This window comes from Pleurodeles waltl, chromosome 7 (assembly GCF_031143425.1).
Source record: "Pleurodeles waltl isolate 20211129_DDA chromosome 7, aPleWal1.hap1.20221129, whole genome shotgun sequence".
Lineage (NCBI taxonomy): Eukaryota > Metazoa > Chordata > Amphibia > Caudata > Salamandridae > Pleurodeles > Pleurodeles waltl.
Genome location: NC_090446.1, coordinates 1292116759 through 1292135341, shown reverse-complemented (window position 1 = coordinate 1292135341; position 18583 = coordinate 1292116759). Strand labels below are relative to the sequence as shown.

Sequence of the window (18583 nt, the reverse complement as noted above, 5' to 3'; positions counted from 1 at the left end):
GTGTTCAAATACACAATACACACCCCACTCATTTTAAATATTTAAATACAAAGAACATTCAAATACGAAAATGGAAAGGGGTTAAGCACGGTGCATCAAGGATGCCACACAACTGTAATAAGCATAAATAACTAGTTTGGAATGAGCAGGAGTTATAAAAGATGCAAAGGACAATTACATATACTGGCAGCGTAAATGATGTTAGGATGGTGACAATAGTGGGGTCATACTTTTTTAGTTGTTCACACACTGACTCTTTCAGCAACTATTCCATGAGCTGGTGTTCGGATCGGATCACATGGAATTACAGTATATTGTGCATTGTTTCCGTTACATCCAAGGCCAGAGTTCGTTCTTTTGGTAGACTCCTCTGCTCTAACAAGTTTTGTAGGCAGCTTCCATAAGTGAGTGTCTGAGCTATTAAACCTTATTAATTGTTAGCCTTCCGCTTCGCATGTTTTCTTTCTTTGAAGGTTGGCCTGTCTTACTTGTGTTGGTGTTGGTTCTATTCAAGTCATCCCCTTAGACAGAATTGGTGGCCAGCACTTCTCAGTAATTGATTGTCTATTGGTGTCTAATTCCTTTTCTTTAATTAGTTGTCTGAAAGTTCAAAATGATAGTCTCCATTGTTGTTTGTTTGACTAGGACGCAGGATGCTCAGTATAACTTCCATGAATACTGATGGTCAGTGATTAGCATATTGTCTTCGTTTCACCAGTCTCTGGTTCGTCCCAAGGAGTTATCGCTCTCTGTCTTCCAGTTGCAGCTCCCTGTTATTGGTGTTGGCCTCTGCCTCATCCACACATGCAGACATTTTTATGAGGCTCAGTTAGTGATCCCTGTAGGTGTCTACCAACTGCCTGTAGGTAATGCAGAACGACTGTCAAAACACATGCAGAAGCCAAGCAATAATGCCCAGTTACCAGGCAGGGCATGGATGGAGCTTAAGAAACTAGAAAAACTGGTAGATGGGCGACAATATTGTAGAGAAGTCTGGATAGAGAATACTTAATCTCTAAATTCCTAATCAGGTGTGCATGTAGCTCACATGTGTTTTGATGATATGTTATGAAAGTTAAAGGTAAGTATGCCTGATGAAGATTGCGAATGATAGTGTTATATCAATTTATTTTACATTTATCTGCATTATGTTTCTTACACTTTTTCGTGTGTGGTGGCTGCACAAACATTATAGGAGTCAAACTTGTAAAACGTCAGTTATTCAATGTAATTTGATCTTTTGTCTTTGTAAGTTGCTCTCAGTGGTGTAGGGCCATTCTATATTAAATGGAGCTCACCTGCCATATGCTCGTATTCGTTGCCCTTATCAGTGATTGTTCCAATGGGTTTCATAATTGGCCAGTGTAGTGCCTTGCCCAGCCCAGGAGCATGCAAATGAATATGCCACACATGGAGCTCTGTAACAGATGTCTTTATTCCTCAACAAACTTTTGTGCTCTGAAAGCATTGCGTTAGGACTTTCATAAGCACAGATTAGCACCTCCTATCAGTTTAAGTCACTCCTTTCTTAGAGTCGAACCAGGACTGCAAGGGTCCTAGCGTGCATGATATCAAAGATACTGCAGCCGGTACTGGCTCTTAGTAGCTGCACAATGTGTGTTCAACCAGTATCTCCTTACTACAAGGGTCTGAATACTCTGTGATCTATAGTGTCTTATTCAGGGCCAGATTCACAAGGAATCTTATGTGGCACGGGATCCACAGTTGTGGTGGAATCTCCACACTCATGGAGGGATCTCTGCTCTGCAGTTTCTCATTCTGAGATTCCATCACAAGTGCGGGGATCCAACTACAACTGTGGAGCCTCTGCCAGAAGAGTGGAGGCTGTTTGTGAGTCAGGCCCTCAGTATCTGGTTTAAAACTGGCCGGGAGTCACTCGTTAGGTTACTGTCGATAGTTAGTCATTAATCACAAGGTACCCATAAGTCAATTTTTTGTTTGTACTTTTAAATAAACAGGGCGTGTGCATAGATTTGGCCAAACATTGTCACAGGTTTTGGAAATAACCAATTAGAGCCTTTGTTTATTTGAGTAATTACAGCATTAAGGCACCGTTCAACAACCAGAGTATGCAGAAACCTTTCCACTGCTCATGACATAAATAAAGGTGTGTGATGCAGTCCGGAAAACTCTCGATGTTCTCCCTTTAGTAACTCATCCAGGGAGAGAAAGTAGTGCTAAGGGAAATAGAGTAGTGGTAGGCCCACGGACATCTAAAACATCGCTTTGGATATTTCTTTTTGTATTCGAGTTGTATCATGAGTATGTGCGTGTCTGAATGTTGTCCTTTCTCTTTGAAACCCTCTAGACCCTCTTGCCATCAGAGTGGTGAATGGCCCCAATAATTGCAGTGGTCGGCTTGAGGTGAAACACAAAGACAAATGGGGAACTGTGTGCCAGGACCGGTGGGACATGCGGGACACCAGGGTTGCATGCAAGCAACTAGGATGCAGAAGACCTGTCTCTGCCAACAAGTGTGACATCTTCGGAAAGGGTTCTGGCCCCATCTGGTTGGACGAAGTGAACTGCACTGGAAGGGAATCGACTCTGGCCGAGTGCAAAGCCAGTGCACTGGGTGTACACGACTGTACACATCGAGAGGATATCGGAATTGAATGCATGGGTAAATTAGTATACCTATCTAACCCAATATATTTGTTGGCTTTTTATTCTCATGGAATATAACATTTCATTTGAACTTTATTGTTACTTCATGTGACCTCAATTGTCAGTAACAGGATTGGGAAGGACCCTGAGTCAAGTTTGATTAACCCTTAGCTGCTGGGCCTTCCTCCACCCCCACCCCACCCCCACCAGTGCTGAACACTTTTTTGGCTATTTGGGGTAGCTCGTGCTTAGGCCTTCATAACTTCTGTCCACATAAGCTATCCACACCAAGTTTGTGTCCTTTTTTTCCAACATCATAGGGATTCTAGAGGTACCCAGAGTTTGTGGGTTCCCCTGGAGGAGACCATGAAATTAGCCAAAATACAACAAAAAGTTCATTATTTTCAAAAGAATGGGAAAAAGGGCTGCCGAAGAAGGCTTGTGTTTTTTTCCCCTGAAAATGGCATCAACAAAGGGTTTGTGGTGATAAAATCACCATCTTACCAGCTTTCAAGAACAGGCAGACTTAAATCAGAAAACCACATTTGTCAACACAATGTTGGCATTTTACTGGGACATACCCCATTTTTACTATTTGTTGTGCTTTCAGCCTCATTCCAGTTAGTGACAGGAATGGGCATGAAACCAATGCTGGATCCTGGAAAGCTAAACATTTCTGAAATGTAGACAAAATTCTATATTCAGCTAGGGGTCATTTGTGTAGATCCTACAATGTTTTCCTACAGAAAATAAGAGCTGAAATAAAAAAATATTGAAATCGAGCTGAAACAAACAGCCATTTTTCTCAATGTTTTACTCTGTAACTTTTTCCTGCAATGTCAGATTTTTGAAAGCAATATACCATTACATCTGCTGGACCCTTCTGGTTGTGGGCATATATAGGGCTTGCAGGTTCATCAAGATCCCTAGGTACCCAGAGCCAATAAATGAGCTGCACCTTGCAATGGGTTTATATTCTATACTGGGTATACAGCAATTCATTTACTGAAATATAAAGAGTGAAAAATAGGTATCAAGAAAACCTTTGTATTTCTCAAATGGGCCTCAGATAAGGCATTGAGAAGCAGTGGTTATTTGCACATCTCTGAATTCCGGGGTGCCCATACTAGCATGTGAATTACAGGCCATTTCTCAAATAGACATCTTTTTTACACACTGTCTTATATTTGGAACGAGAAAATGTAGAGAAAGACAAGGGGCAATAACACTTGTTTTGCTATTCTGTGTTCTCCCAAGTCTCCCGATAAAAACTGTACCTCACTTGGGTAGGCCTAATGCTCGCGACAGGAAATGCAACATGGACACATCACATTTTTACATTGGAATCTGATGTGTTTTTTGCAAAGTGCCTAGCTGTAGATTTTGACCTCTGGCTCCGCCAGCACCTAGGGAAACCTACCAAACCTGCACATTTTTTAAAACTAGACACCTAGGGGAATCGAAGATGGGGTGGCTTGTGGGGCTCCCACCAGGTTCTGTTACCAAGAATCTTTTTGCAAACCTCAACATGTGGCCAAAAAAACACTTTTTCCTCACATTTCGGTGACACAAAGTTCTGGAATCTGAGAGGAGCCACAAATTTCCACCCAGCGTTCCCCTAAGTCTCCCGATTAATATGGTACCTCACTTGTGTGGTTAGGCTTAGTGCTCGTGAAAGGAAAGCCCCAAAACACTATCTGGACACATCAAATTATCAAATACAAAACTAACTGTTTTTGCGGGGGTGGGGCACCTGCGTTTTTGGTCCTGGGCTCAGCTGCTCAGAAGAAATTAAAGGAAATTTAAATTTTTATATATAGGGACGCAAAGGATTTGCAACCCCTCCTGATCTCATGCTGAGATCTGATTGGCTATTGCAAAAACAACAGATGATGGACGGAATGCAGAACAAATCAAACATTCACCCCCAGTCACAGATCTGGGTTTAATCCATCAGTTTTTTTGCTTGCCATGCCATCCCAGTTTAGACCCAGCCATATGCAAATTAGTCTTGACCCTGTTCCCCATGGGAACAGTCCAGCCCGAACTGCCAGGCCAGGTCTTCCCTGGACCAGAAACAAGCATCCTGGGACCTGTTTCAGGGTATCACCCTTCATCAGCCAGGCTAGCTTGAATCTGGTGGCATAGCAAGCACGGGAACCACGTCTGTGCATACCCTTCCCACTTGGGGCGACAAATGAAAAAACAACAGATGATGGATGGAATGCAGAACAAATCAAACATTCACCCCCAGTCACAGATCTGGGTTTAATCCATCAGTTTTTTTCTTGCCATACCATTTCAGTTTAGACCCAGCCATATGCAAATCAGTCTTGACCCTATTCCCCATGGGAACAGTCCAGCCCGAACTGCCAGGCCAGGTCTTCCCTGGACCAGAAAAAAGCATCCTGGGACCGGTTTCAGGGTATCACCCTTCATCAGCCAGGCTAGCTTGAATCTGGTGGCATAGCAAGCACAGGACCCACGTCTGGGCATACCCTTCCCACTTGGGGCGACAAATGCAAAATCAACAGATGATGGACAGAATGCAGAACAAATCAAACATTCACCCCCAGTCACAGATCTGATCGGCTGACAACACTTCAACAAAGACATGTTGGGATGAAAAAAGAATAAAGAATACAAAAGGTGCCAGGTTACAGACACCCAGACACCTCAACTCTGGTGCTGGGGTCTTAAAGGAAATCCCAGAGCTAAAAAGCATTTTTTTTTATTTGTGCCATGGAATGGTAATGGGGTGTGAACTGAATTAACTCTTTTTAAAGAAACTAAATGCAGGCTGCCACGCTTTGTCATTTTGAAGCCCTGGGATGGGCAAATTCCTGTAGGCATTATTTAAATTGGGGGGGCTCTCGCCTCTCTATCGCTGACCTGAGGACCGCAACCTCCCCAGGGCATTCATTGAACTAAATGTGGGGGGCACTTGCCGCCGGCAGTCCCAGGGACTACCACCACCCTGGGGCATGTATCTCTTGTGAAGGGTGCCACCCCCGGCACACAAGGGATCACCACCTTCCCGGGGCTAAATTAATAACTGGCATAGGGAGGCCTTTGGCCTCACCCAAAGCCCTGGGGACAACTGTCTCCCTGGGGCTTTGTAAATGTTCAGTATGGGGGGGCCGTGTGCCCCCACACTGCCCCAGGGATCACCACCTCCCAAGCCATTTATGATATTCTGTGTGAGGGCCGCGCAAACCCGGGGGTCACCACCTCCCCATGACATTTACGATATTCTGTGCTGGGGGTTGCATGGCCCCACTATAGCCCCAGGGATCACCAACTACCTGGGGCTATAATAAAAAAGTGATGGGGTCCATTTTGGACCCACAGACCCTGGGTAACACAACCTCCCTGGGAGTATTCTTGTTGGAGGGGGGGTCGTGCAGCTCCCCTCATGGAGCCACTGATGGCCCTGGGGACCGCCACCCCCCAGGGCCAGCTCCTGGGACACAGATGTTTGCTGTGGCTTCGCTGCAGCTTTGACTTAAAGCAGCTGTGGCTTGCTGGAGCAATGGGACCACAGGGGATGCCTTGATCCTTCCGCTGCTGTCCCAGATAGCCCGTTAAGGGCAGATAATGAAAACAAAAATGTCCTAGGACCACAGGGAAGGCCTTGAGGATCCTCCCACAGTCCCAGACAGCCCATAAAGGGCTACAACAAAATAAGAAGAAAAACAGTAAAAACTCAAGTGTGAAGGTTCTAAAAACGTCGACAGTTTAAATCCAGGTGTGTACCTGGTCATTTCCCTCCTTTATATTTTTTTATTTAAATGTTTAAGGCTCATACTGAAAGATGATCTTAGTGTTTTTAAATCACAAATACATTATTTTATTTACAAATTGTACAGAAATATCTCATTATACGTATATCATACAGTAAAGCCTTAAGAAATCTCTAGCTCTCTCCCTCTCACTTTCTCTCTCTCTTTCTTGCTCTTTATCTCCCACTCACACACCCAGTCAGACTCTTACGCACCCACTCACAGACCCAATCAGACACTCATGCACCTGCTCAAAGATTCACTCAGACCCTTGTGTACCCACTCATAGCCCCAATCAGACTCTCACGCACCCACTCACAGACCCACTCAGACAGTTATGCACCTACTTACAGACCCACTCAGACAGCTAAGCACCCACTCACAGACCCACTCAGACTCTCACACACCCACTCACAGTCCTGCACACACTGACGCACCCACTAAAACACTGATGTGAGCACTCTCACACCTAGACACACACTCTCATAGCCACTCTCACCCCCAGATACACCCTCTCACACCAATGCCAATTGGCTCATTTCACTTTCACTTTCATTGTAATGACGTCAGCATGCTGTGGCCCAGATTTATGCTTTTTGACGCAAAACTACGCTAACGTAGTTTTGCGTCACAAAGTTTAGCGCTGACTAACGCCATTTTTTAACGGCACCTGGGCTTCATATTTATACTATGACTCTGGGTGGCACTAAAAATAGGTTAGAGTCAAAAATTTAACGTTAACAATTGTGCCTTGTCATAAGGCAAAATGATATTAACACTGGAAAAATTACTCTAACCTCTTTTACGACACGTAAACATGTCACAAACTGGAAATGCACAGTTTGTACCTGCATTAGCATCAAATACAGATGCTAATGGAGAAAACAATGCAAAGGAGAGGCAAAATGGACCCAGAAAGCCAGGAGAGACCCAAGGGGGAGTCCAATCAACAAGGAACACGCCAGGAGGACACACACAAGACCCAGGCGAGGGAGAGGAAAAAAGAAAAAGTGTTGTTTCAGAGCGGAGGTGCATGAAATACTGCAGAGAGAAGTGACAGAGCACCAACATCAACTCTTCATCACCACAAAATTGCCAATTGGCAGGAGAGAGGCAATTTGGCAGCGGATAGTAGATTGTAGATTAACAATGTAGCAGAGGTCAGAAGAACCATAACAGAGTGAAGAAATGCTGGCATGATTGTAAGCGAAGGACAAAGGAAAAAATTACAAGGAACAGGAAGGCAGCACTTCAAACCAGAGGTGGTAGTGCAGCACCGAAAGAGGACTTGTACGAGATGTAAGAGGTGGTTGCAGCGGTCATCCCAGAGGAACTGGTCACTGGACTCGCAGGAGAGGACAGTGCAGACTACCAGGAAACACCACAAATGCAGGGTAAGTTGCATGGGGGAAATTAATGTCAAATTGTCAAGAGCTAGAAGGGGGATGTCCATAGGACTCGCACAATGCATGTCAAAGGAGCGAAGAGGGACACATTGTACATTAAGCAAGTTGCACCATGCTGACGTAAGCTATACATGTACCTACGCCTTGGTAGTGCCATGTGCCATAACACATACACAACCTGGACATATGTCAATCACCAGGCCTAAATACCTACATGTACATATGCAGCAAATGGGATGGATGGCATGTATAATGGCTGTGCCGCTGGTTGTGTAATCACAGCTTCCATTGCATATAGTCATATTAACCCAACCAACAAGACCAAGACTTCAGAGACTAGGTAGTCAGTCAATGCCATACCTGCGGTCACGCCATGGTGGTGTCCCTTGCAGTAACACCTTGTAACTGCCTTGTTTTCTTGCCCAAACACGTTTGCTCCATCTTGCAGCACAGAATTCATTGCAACTGTCATAGACATGGGTCGGTAGCACCACCACCCCACACATTGACAACACATCCACATAAGGCAGCCACCAGTCCATCATTCACTGAGGAAGCCCCCTGGGTGCAGGTAATAGTAATCTGAACAGGCTCTGGGGGAATAGCAGGGTCGTCCTGTATAACTGGAAACATGCCACCAGCCAGACCAACTAAACTGGTGTAGTGTGGAACCACACATCTTTATGCTGAACAGAGATGTGCCACTACAGAAAATATGTACCACAGATAGGTCATAACAGTTACAGGCTGAGTCCACAACTACTCTGACACAACCATGTGAGACATATGGGAAATGGGGAAATAAACACACACATAAAACACATGGGGTATGACTGTGAACATAATGGTGTATACTTACACATTGATGGATGGGGGATGGTGCATGGCTAAGTCTGGTGTTGGTAAGACTGCCAGTGCATGATTAGTCACATGTTGGGGTGGCGGGTGGAAATCTGTCTACCCATGGTAGCTCTGTGGGGCACTTAGCACAACATTGTTGATGGATCAAATTGAGTCAGTGCCAGTCTTGGGGTGCTTTGGGTGTGACAGGACATGCTGCACTTAGTTCTGCAAATCAGGCAGTGGAAAGGGCAAAGGGGCAGGGCATGGAACCCCCTGCACTGCCCATGCCAGGTGCATGGGCTGTGCAGAGGCATCAAGAGGGCACAACACACCACATTACCACCAACCCTTGCATGGGGGTTTCTCCGCCATGCAAAGGCTGGTGGAAGTGCGGGAACAGACCTGGAGTACAGCACTGAACTGCACTGAACTGGTCTGGTGTCACAAGACAGGTGTCCTTGCCAGTCTGTAAGATGCTGGAAACCGGACAGTGATAAGCCATTGGCCCATGGGGCATTCCCCATAGACAACAGTTGCCACTACCACCTGCGCTGTTGGGGATAGTCATATAGACAATGGCAGTTAGGTCGTCACAGGCGTGCCGCACTTGAAATGAGGGACCAGTATGACTACCTGCAGAATCACCATCAAACTAGCTTGAGGCCCTGAACTAGGTTTAACTTCAGTTAACTGGCAATGTCCCTAAACTCATTTACCATCAGTTACTGTCACATACATAATGATGTACAAGGTAAAAATATTATACACATGCCGGCCATCCCTCGGTCTGCCCCATGTGCCTGTGTTAAATTAGCTGCACTGCTACCATGCTGCATCTCATGTATCATGGTGCAAGGATGGCTGCATTGAGGGGGAGATGATAGGTTGTAGGAAGGTGCACCTACCTGCACAGAAAGATGATAAAATTGAACTCTGCTAGGTCCATGTTTGATGTGCAATGTGGCACACATACACATACATCAACATGAGGAGCTATCAATGGTAGCAAAAGCATAGTGTCCTGTGAATGCCATCCCTGGAGTGGTGCAAGGTTACGGTACCGCATGGGTGTAAGTGAAACATTTCAGACTGGGACAGCGGCATATTGACGTGTGGTACTGTGGTTTGAGCACTGCAACACCCATTGCAAGGCCTCACCCTGCAAATGGATGCATAGGGAGAGTTGACAATGATAAGATGGTGTCAAGCCACAGAAAGTATATACATCACTCCTAGTAGATATGACGCAGCAAATTGCCCCACCTGAGCTTCCCCTCATGTGACACTCAGGTGGGGCAAAGGGCTGATATACTGCAACCATGATGTACAGGAACAATGTTTGAGAACTAAGATAACTATGAGCCTCCAATAGCAAGTCAGTGAAGTGACATATCAACTGCCACAACAGAGAAAGATTGGTTTTAAACAATCTCAATGCAGAGGATGTTGGCTCACCTGCTGATCTGCCTGTCCTGGAGTACCCTGATAACCAGGATGATAAGCTGACAACCATCAGCCAATAGACCCTCCAAGAAGTCCTCATATCCCTCCAGACACCACCTCCAGTCACAACGAGGAGTAATAATGTAGCAGCCATCCCAGATGCCCCACCCAACACCCTAATAGTATGACCTGCCAGCATTGACACAGCTGAGGACTCCAAGGACCCAGGGACCAGCTTTGAGAGGACAGTGGTAGGAGTCCAGTGGGAGCTGGCCAAGGAGGTACGGGTGGGGATGCAGACTATGGCAGCCAGCTTAGGGGGAATGCGCACGTGCCTTTTTACGGCCACTGAACAGACTGTATTCAAACAAGGCACACACTCCCAAGTGCATGGAGTCCAGCGGTGTCTGAGGGACATAGCTGCTGCCATGAGGGAGAGGACACAACAACTGCCCTCCTAAACTGTCAGCACCGTGCTTGAGAACAAGATGGACTCCATGCACCAGGAGCTGACCTCCCTCAGGGCAGACATGGCTGCCTACCATAGGGATGTTGCTGCTATTCTAAAAAATCAGCAGTTCCTCCTTGTTGCAATGATGCCATATGTTGTTCCACATATGGCAGCTGCCGGGAATTGGGCGTCCACATCTCCAACCATTGAAGTGAGTGTGGCCCCCTTAACCTCCCCATCACCACCATCAAGGGCAGAGGAGACACCACGCACATCGGAGGATGAAGATGTGGACAGATCATCTTCACCTTTAGGAGTTCCCGGTAGCACCAGCCCATGCCACATGGGCAGTGTTTTCCTTTGTCCTGTGCTTGAGATCATGCCAGTGTTCGCACAGTTGGCTATGTGCACTCTTTAAAGACACACTGTTAACCTGCCTGCTATGGACTGTCATTGTCTTTCACCTACAAATTCCCAAATCATGTTCCTCAGCACTTAACTACACTCCACCCAAGCATGTCCCATGACATGTCCCTGAGCCCTGAACTTGTGCTGTTTCATAATTGTATGGGTTTCACTAATGGGATCACAGACCTGAACATTGTGAATATTGCACTACAACACTTGTAAATAAACACCTCCTACACAACCAGCATGTCTTTGTGTATTGTGACACATCTACGCTTAGGAATTCTGATGTGTGTAACCATGTCTTTAGTCAGAGTGTCATTACAAGAGTGCAGGAATATCGGGGCACATATCTATGCACAAGGTTCCTACATGATGAACAGCAATGCTGGTCTCATCCCCTACAAGCAATTCACTGAGTATGCCAAAAATGTAGAACACACGTATGCTTCACCAACTACATATGTCAGAAATGGCTGTGAAACAGTTCTCTGGCAATATCGTCAGCTGGGAGTGCCAGTAGAACACATTGGTGTGAAACAGCGGTACTTAACCTCATCTGTGATTGCCACTGGTCAGTTCTGCAGGATAGATATTAAATGTAGACTGTTGTCAGATCTGCCACAGTGCCCAATATTCCGACACAGGACCCTAACACTGGCAGCTGAATTACCACACCTACTTGTCTAATACAAGGTAAACATAGTCACCTTGAGTGGTGGGTACAGTGGATGGTAGATGCATAGACAAGTGGATGTATTGTAGCTGCCAATGTGATAGCTCAGTTGTAAACAGGTGATGAACATGGCAAGAGAGGGATCTGGTGGCAGGACAGAATACCTAGGCCAACACACAATTTTTATTGTGCACTCATTGGAAGACCCTGACACGCAGGCATATGGCACATAAAGTATGGTAGTACCCAACATTTTTTAATAACAATGAAACTAAACAAAAAAAATCAAGAAAACCTAGCCTTACCTAACCTAACCTATTCTAACTATTCTTAACCAACAACTAACCCTAACTACAGTATGCTAAACTTAACTAACACATTAACAACACACTCCGAACATTGGCCCTCCAGCCCCCTTATGTTATGAGACACATGCAGGACAACATATACTAAACTACACATATACTAACTATTTATAAACAAATATATATATTGTTTAATCTTTTTAAAAAATGTTAATTATTTTTTCTGTTTAAAACACATATATACCCCAACATTAGCCCCACCAGCCCACCCACAAAGTAACATGTAAAAAGTAGAAAACCCACCCCCAAACCCACTTATCCTAACTAAACTACATACCTACTCTAACCTAACAATAACCCCATAAAAGCCACTATAAATATGAATACAACTCAGGAGGGAGAGGACAGAACTGGCAGGTGAAGAGTACCAAAGACAATCACAGCTTTGTTTTCTTGAGGGTTTTCTTGATGTACCTTAGTCTCTTCGTATTGGCTGCCACCTCTTTCTCCAAACTGTCCAACCTTTTCAAGACAAGTGTTACGTCCCTCTGCAGATCTTGCAGCGTTTTCTGGTCCATGGCATCAGATGGTGTGGGCTGATGCATGGATGTCGACAGTGTTGCAGCTGGGGCTATAGTCGTGGTGGTAACATTGCCACCTGCACAGCTGTTGAGCTTTGTCTCCTCTGTGTGGCCACTGCTAGTGTAGGGCCCCCTTAGGTGAATCACCGCCATTCCCCCGCTGATCTCTCTGCGTGATATCAGACAGCCATCCTCTGGAACCCTGATTCCACTGCCAGAATATGACTGTAGCCGACCGCCCTCTTCTGGAATGCTCACAGTTCCTCATTGCTCATGTTAGCAGCTTTTAAATTGAGACAGGCAACCATCAGTGTCAGCATTGTGTGGAGTATGTACATATTATTGGCTTACACTCTACATCTAATTAAACATGCACTCCAACTCACATTCTGGAAAAGACACTGGCCCTGATAAATGCAATGACAATGCTGCCTTAGCATCATTTCATTGACACCAAAGTGACGCACAACAAGATTAGGAACCAAACCAAATGAGGTGTGCATTGCTTTTGTTCACAATGTAATGATGCAAAGGCAGTGTAAACTTCACATAGATCAGGCCCAAATTTCCTCATCATCTGTGTCAATTTGCAACCATACATCACCAGTAACTTGATATGTATTGAGATTATGGGATGCAGTTGGTAACCATAAGGGGGTCAGTGCTGATAGCTACACATGCAAGCCTGATCAATATGACTGTCACCTACACTGTGAGCATTATACCTACCTACAAATTTGGTATTCCTCTCCCCCTGTGCCTAAGGGAGGATGACCATGCAATCCTTCATCTCAACTGTCCTGGTCATCCACCAAGGCATGGACACCCATACATGGAGTCAGAGAGTGGACTATGTGTCAGGAGAACTGCCAACTAGGAAGCTGGCATCCATAGGTCTATCACATCTACATTCACGTGTCCAGGTGTAGACACTCATCAATCCCTGAACTGCCAATACTATTCCTTGCACACCCCTTTAGTTGCCAGCACACGTTTGGCCTTGACCTACATGCACTCCTCTTACATTACACATAAGTGTTACGTACATGGAGTGCAAAATATGGAGCACCATGCTGGGGGACAGTTCTCAGCAATTCATGACAATACAGGTATGCACCAAATTGTGTTCAAAATGGTGCATCCCTGTGTTGTGAGAATGACATAGTACCCCACTACCAATATTCTCACAGTGTTGCACTTCTTAGCCACAAATAGCCCTACATGTGGCTTGTCATCATCTTGTTTACATGATCCTGCCCATTGAGCACCACAAACCTCACAAAATAGGACCCTCTGGTGGTGCATGGGGAACCTTTCAATGGGACACAATGTCACCATCCTGCCTACTTTGATATCTGATCATTTGACATCTTATCACACGTGTGAAAGATACACAACTCACCCACACCAAACCCTGGATTACTTCACAGGACATACATTATCACACTTACTGGATACATCTTGGTCCTCAAATGGTGCCACTTCGCTGATTGTGTAAGGGGCAGGTCTACCTGTAAGATATGAATGGAAAACCATGCTTAGTGTCATATAACTGTCTTTACTAGTGGACAACAAATTTCAGTGTGTACTATTTTAGAGGAGTGAGCTATTTATCATAGTGTAAAACAGGCCAACAGACACACCACTACAAAGACACAGACACTCAGGTGAGTAAGAGCCACGCATCTGCCCACTTACACTGGGCCACAGACATATGTAGTGCTACACCCTGCAACAACCATATGTGGGCAATCTATAGAAAATAGAACTCCATGGTATAAGGGGGAGTTGTGTAACAAATACATGACAATACCTGTTACGTACTGCGCTGGACTTCTCACCTCTGGATACCGGGTTGACAAATACACCAGGTCTTCTACAGGTTTTGGATACTCCCAGATAAGGGCAACCCCTTCTAGTAGTCACGGTGCCGCTTGACAGGCTACGCCAAAGCAGACCGTACCCTCCGGAAGGAGTCCCAGAGGGAACAAACCCCAACACTGGTGAAAAACCTCTCACAGGAACTCCTGAAGAAAAACAAGAAAAAACAGGACTTGACAACAGGAGCAAAAATAGGCAAATCACCGAAGGCAAAAAGCAGGAACAAAGAGCAGGCAAAATATCCCAAGACAAAAAGCAGGAACAAAGAACAGGCAAAATCTCCCAAGGCAAAAAAGCAGGAACAAAGAACAGGCAAAATATCCCAAGGCAAAAAGCAGGAACAAAGAACAGGAGCGAACAGCACAACCAGAAGGAAGTGTTTGCAACGCAAGGTGTAACAAGACTGACTGACTTATATACTGAGAAAAGGGAGTGACATCACAGGAAAAGGAAAGAACACCATCTTGAATTGGGAAGAGCCCATAAACCAGAATAGGAAAAAAAAAGTAGTATAAAAGAAAAACAGAGCATGCTGGGACAAAAACACGAAGAAGACAAAATGAACACAACATGGAAAGAGACAGGAAAAAAGACCAGACAAACTTACCACCAACGACAAAAAAGAAGAAAAAGGGCTACAGGTAAGTGTAGTGTGACCGGGAGCTAAATATGTGCTTCGCAGGATGTGCAATCAGAAAACGGAGGGAACGGCGCTCCGAGTGTCGGTAGTGCGTTCCATCCGCGAGGACAGAAAGAGATGCCCCGTCTAAGCGCGGCGTTACAGTAGGTCCCCTCCCCGAGGCCCCAGGTTTGTGAGGATGACAATCATAAAACAGGCGGACCAAACGGGAGCATGGACGGAGGAAGCATCCTCCCAAGAACAGTCATTGAGAGGGTATCCTTTCCAATGAACCAAAAACTGTAGTTTGCGCAGAAAAATTCGCGAATCACAGATTTCCTGTACTCTATACTCAGGCTGTCTGTTAATGGAAAGAGGAGGAGGACGTTGGAAATGGCGGTGGTATGGATCAGGAACAAAGGGTTTTAACTGGGACACATGAAAAACAGGATGAACCCTCCAGGTATGAGGTAAGCAGAGACGCACAACTACAGGATTCAGGACTTGCTAAATCCGAAAGGGTCCATAAAAACGTGGCTTGAACTTATTGATGGAAAACCGGGAAGGTAGAAATCTGGAATAAAGCCACACCTTGTGGCCCACTTGATACAAAGGTGCTACTTGTCGATAACGATCCGCCTTTCGCTTCATTGCTTGTTTCGAAGCTAGGAGAGTTGTGTGAAGTAGGCCCTGGATTTGACGGATCTGACGTGAAAAAGAAGTGACAGCAGGCACAGAAGAGGATGTTCGGGAAGCAGTAGTGAAAGTCCTTGGATGAAATCCATAGGTACAATAAAAGGGTGTAGTCTTGGTCGCACTATGTACTGTGTTATTATATGAGAACTCGGCAAGATACTCCGACCAATTGCTTTGTGTGGCATTACAATAACATCTCAGATACTGTTGAAGTTCTTGATTCACTCTTTCAGTTTGCCCATTAGTTTGTGTTTGAAAACCAGAGGATAAGGAAATATCAATGTTAAATAAGGCACAAAAGGATCTTCATAAATGTGATACATATTGAGGCCCTCTGTCTGAAATGACCTCTTGTGGAAGACCATGAAGGCGAGAAATATCCCGCAGAAAAATGCGACTCATTTCTGGGGCTGTCGATAGTTTTTTCAAGGCTGAGAAATGGGCCATCTTTGTGAAAGAATCTACTGTACCATGATTACTTGGTTACCAGAGGAGGTAGGTAGAGAACATATGAAATCCGCGGATAGAGTACATAAAGGAGCGGAAGGAACCGGTAAAGGTCTTAATAAACCTGCAACCTTAGTTCGGGGTGTCTTAGTCTGAGCACATACTGGGCATGCTGACACATAGGTTTCAGTATCTGTCTTAAGCGAAGGCCACCAAAAAGATCGCTGAAGCAGCTCCTCGGTTTTCCTGATACCTCGATGACCGGCTATAGGAAAATCATGGCACATTCGTAGAGCTTCTGTCTGCACCTTCTTGGTAGGTAGGAAAAGAGCATGTTGATGATAGAAGTAGTTGTCCTTCTTCTGCAAAAAAGGAGTCACTCTATCCCATTCTGAAGCAGACAGAACCTGGTATTCAGATCGAACGCGTTCTTGAAAAGATTGAGTAGCTCCGATGATTCTGCTAGACTCAATAAGATGTGGAAAGGAGTTCTTGGCTATGTCAGGATATCTGCTGGGATAAGGCATCTGCCACTGAAATCTGGGAACCAGGTATGTATGTGATCACAAACTCGTACTGGCTAAAGAAGAAAGCCCATCGTGCCTGACGACTGTTGCAACACTGAAAACTCCGAAGACATTAGAGATTGCGATGATCAGTCCTGGCTTCAAAAGGCTCTCTGGAAACCATCAAGAAATGCCTCCATTCCTTACAAGCTACTTTGAGAGTGAGTAGTTCTCATTCCAGTACAGAATAATTGCGTTCAGCCTCGGATAAAATATGAGACAGATAGAAGATAGGATTTTCCAATCCATCCTTGTCTTGTTTCTGCAGCAGAACTGCCCCAATAGCTCTGTCTGAGGCATCAGTCACAACGATAAATTTCTTGGTATTGTCAGGATGACGCAAAACGGGTGCTTGGGTAAAGGCTGTCTTCAATTCTTGAAATGCGCGTTCAGCATCCTTGGTCCAGACAAAACCCTTCTTCAGGTTCTCTTTACTAATTGTTTGTGTTATGAAACTTTGTAGGTGTGCAAAGTTCTGAATAAACCGACGATAAAAGTTTGATAACCCAAGGAAACATTGCGTTTCCTTAATGGATGTTGGAGAAGACCAATCTAATATGGCACTGACCTTGGGAGTCCAATAAGAGGTAGTGGAATAACAATTCTGTTGACAAAATAAAGACGTTAGGGATATAGTTCTTGTTTCCCAATTGATATAAGGGTTGTGTCGGGCTAACCAGGGCATTCCCAAAATCATGATGTAATTTGGCGAGGCTATGAGATCAAAGGCAACATGTTTTTGATGCCCCCTAAATGTCAAACAAAGAGTAGGAGTTGAGGCCACCACAGGACCTGAGGTTAACGGAGAGCCATCCACCGTATGTACCTGCTCAGGAGTTTCTTTAAGAATGCGGGGAATTACTTTATTCGTAGCCTAGGTCTCATCCAGATAAATTCCACTGGCTCCACAATCAAGGGGAGCCAGAAGGTGTTCTTCTTGCTCTTGTGAACTTTGTAACTTGACTGAGAGGATAAACAAGGTGGACATGCTTTCTCTGGAGGAACATATTGATGGTACTTCTGCTCCTCCTGTCTCCTTCCTCCTTACAGGGGACGGGAGCTGGTGTTTCCCGCAGGTCTTGAGGGACGTACTGGACAACTACGGATCAGATGGCCAGCCTTACCACAGTACAGACAAGTCCCTTTTGTCTTCGTTCCTCCCTTTCTGACTCCGTCAATGGACCACAAACCAGATCTATCTGCATAGGTTCTTCAGGGGGAGGTGGAGAGACTTCGGATGGAACATCTTCCATTCGCCGACTGCTAGTACGTAAAGTACCAGACTGGTATGACGCTCGCGTTCTACGTCTCTATGACTTGCGCTCTTGAAGTCTATATTCGATGTTCATAGATTGATCCATTAATTCCTTCAAAGAACAAGCTAGAGAAGAATGTACAAGCTCATCTTTAATTTCTTCACGCAGGCCTCGGCGGAAAAGGGTTATGAAGGTGCGTTCCACCCAGGAGGTTTCAGCTGCCAGCTGTTTGAAATGGGTTATATACTGCAGAACATCCTGATTGCCCTGCTGAATGACACATAAGGCTTCTTCAGCTGCTGCTTCTACTGCAGGTCTCTCAAACATTTGTTTGAAAAGAGTCAGGAAAGCAGGATAGTTAGCCAGGACTGGGTCTTCTGCAGAAACCAGAGGAGTCGCCCAAGCAAGCGCCAGACCAGGCAAGGCACTGATCAGATAGCCCACCTTAGCCTTATTCGAGGAAAACTGGAGTGGACGAAAGGCAAAGAAAACCGTCAGGGGATCCAGAAATTCCTTCATCTTTGGAGGATCTCCAGAATATCGAGGAGTAGTGGCAGATACTGGTGGTATGTACATTGATCAGGAAGACAAGACC

The 18583-nt window shown here is 45.2% G+C and overlaps 1 protein-coding gene across 2 annotated transcripts in view; it reads left to right on the top strand.

Moving 5' to 3' along the window:
- Positions 1-18583, top strand: part of CD5L (CD5 molecule like) — a 237494-nt gene that overhangs the window by 189641 nt on the left and 29270 nt on the right. Inside the window, exon 4 of one of the 2 annotated variants that reach the window (XM_069200525.1) lies at positions 2330-2644. The exons of the other annotated variant lie outside the window; for it this stretch is intronic. Within the exon in view, the coding sequence (XP_069056626.1) occupies positions 2330-2644 (315 nt within the window). The remainder of the gene's footprint in view (positions 1-2329; positions 2645-18583) is intronic. 2 annotated transcript variants of the gene reach the window in all.